Source organism: Halyomorpha halys, unplaced genomic scaffold (assembly GCF_000696795.3).
Source record: "Halyomorpha halys isolate HHAL.00 unplaced genomic scaffold, Hhal_1.1 Scaffold183.1, whole genome shotgun sequence".
Taxonomy (NCBI): domain Eukaryota; kingdom Metazoa; phylum Arthropoda; class Insecta; order Hemiptera; family Pentatomidae; genus Halyomorpha; species Halyomorpha halys.
This window is the reverse complement of record NW_027114717.1, coordinates 579,242-581,614: the sequence shown is the minus strand read 5'-3', so window position 1 is coordinate 581,614 and position 2,373 is coordinate 579,242. Positions and strand designations below refer to the sequence as shown.

General features: G+C 24.9%; 1 protein-coding gene across 5 annotated transcripts in view; it reads left to right on the top strand.

Annotated features, from left to right (window-relative positions):
• LOC106679185 (NAD kinase) overlaps positions 1–2,373 on the top strand; it is a 255,860-nt gene that overhangs the window by 73,779 nt on the left and 179,708 nt on the right. For 4 of the 5 annotated variants that reach the window (XR_010844654.1, XM_067051871.1, XM_067051870.1 and 1 more), the window contains exon 2: positions 1,144–1,233. The exons of the other annotated variant lie outside the window; for it this stretch is intronic. Coding sequence is in view for 3 of the 4 variants with exons in the window: in XM_067051871.1 (XP_066907972.1) it covers positions 1,144–1,233 (90 nt within the window). In the remaining variant the exon portion in view is untranslated. The remainder of the gene's footprint in view (positions 1–1,143; positions 1,234–2,373) is intronic. 5 annotated transcript variants of the gene reach the window in all.

Here is a 2,373-nt window from a genome sequence, read left to right as displayed (position 1 = left end):
TATATATCTTTTGACTTACCCTAGAGTAGTTTCTCAAAATTGATTTTAGAATATGTTTATGATCCAGTTTGGTTATCTTTACTTAAAATTATAATTTTTATATAGACAACACAAGAATGCATACTTTTTGTATCTTTATCAAAATACATTTATTACAATTAATTGCTATGTTTAAATTTTTATCCATTATCAATTTCTTATTAAATATTTTTACTGAAGTGTTCATTTTGAAGGAATCGTTAAGTTTATTTAGTTATAGGCTATTTCTACCATATACTGATATAAGGTATTTAATTAAATTTAAGCTGACTTAAAAAATTTATCTAACAATGGTTTGTTATGTACGAACAAATTTCATAAGTCTGTATAGTATTTTTACATATCACATAATTTGTCCAAAACATCCTAACTAAATTTTGTATCCGTAAACATACCGTTATAAATCTCAACAAACAAAATTTAAAAACAAGTATAGAATTGGTTTTATAGGCAAGTTCATTTTAGAATATCTTTCTTAATATTAAAACTATTTTGACTAGTTACTTTAAGATCTGGTGGTCGTCCAACTAAAATTAATGGGTTAGTTAAAATCATTACTTTATGTTCCATTTGAAATTACACTTTACACTTTAAAAATAAAATTGAATATTTGTAATATTTCTTGATTTTTGATTTGAAAAATCATATATTACTTCTTCAAAGTCTATTTTTTTTATATATAACTCTCTCTTTGGGCATTAGTGATAAACTGCTCAATCTATCTTGAAGCTATTATACCTCTCAATTCATTCTTGATTCATATTAATTTATCTATTCCAGGTGTAGGGAACCATATGGATCACTAGGTCATCAGTGTAAAGCTGGAACTATGTATATACCTTTTCATCTTTATCATTAAGGTTTAGTCTTTTCAAAGACAGTTACAAAGTTATTTAATCTATATATTTATTTTAATCTATATTGTTTCTTTATCTAATAAAGAAACAATAATAATACACTTATAATAAAGAAGTGTAATAGATCATCAGATGTATTTTTTGTTGTTCTAAACATTAAATCAGTCAATATAATTTATATTTTAATGTAGACAGTGACTTATTGAAGTAACCGCTAGGATGCGCTGCATGATGATTTATATTTTAGTTTCAGCCTGGGCCCCAGTGCTGCCACCTGCCCACTGGAGGAGGTAGCAGACAGTTCCAGCTCTTCTGCAGGTTCTCCAGAGACTACCAGGTTCTTGTCAAAATTTCCAAATTTTCTTTTTGTTGTTCCCTTCCGTTCTTTTTTCTGTTCATTACTTTTTGGTTTCTATTTTTTTTTTGTGTGTGTATTTTGTTTTTGTTTCTTGCTGTTTTTTTTTTCCATTCTCAATGCATGCTTTGTTATTATTCTCTTGTCTTGTATTAGCCTTTGAATTTTCTTCTTGTATGCCATGTCTTAAACTGTCTTTTTCTTTGCTGTCTTTTGTTTTGTTCTGTTTACTTTATTATTTTTTTGTATCTTTGTGATGTATATGGACTCCAGTATTCCAGTCTGCAATGTACTTGTAGCTTTATTGCGATTATGTTATTATTATTTTTTTTTTTTAGCTGTTGTTATCATGCATTGTTATTTATAAAGTATAATTATCGCTTTATTTGAAATAATTGAATATATGTTTATTGCTTCTTGTGTACTTTTTTCTTTAGCAATATTAATTATTAGACTTTACTTTTTTTTTTCTTTTTTAAATTAGATTCTTTCTTTAATTTATTAGACCTTGATTCATTTAGACAGTATGTTTTATTTTACACTTGAATATACAACTAAAATTTTGAACATTTGTTTGTAAAAATACATGATTTAATGATAAAATGATTTAATTACTAGTTAGTTATAATAGTTTAGTTACAGTATAGCGTTATGTTATTCAACTATCGCGAAGAGAAGAAATAAATAAAAATAAAGATGTATTAATAGTATATCTAATAATGGTTTAATAAGTATGCTATATCATATAGCAAGGACTTATAATTATGTAGCAATTATAAAAACATATAGAATTATTAACTGTTTTATTTGCAGTATTAAATAACTTTATATCGCTATATTAATAAATTTAATATAGAGCAAACTTTCATTAAATGATATAATTTCTGTTTCTCTTTTGAAATTGTATTTTCAAGTCATAATTATTTTTCAAAATATTAATTTTATATTTTAATATTCCACCTCTACACAATTTATTTATTTTTTTCTTGAAGCAATTAATCTGTTATGACTTCTTTAATTTATTTCAATATCCGAACAATGCTTCAGGTAGTTTACCCACTATCCAGTTCATTGTTGTACAAAAATAAAAAATAATGCACAGTCAACAGTTTTTAAATTATA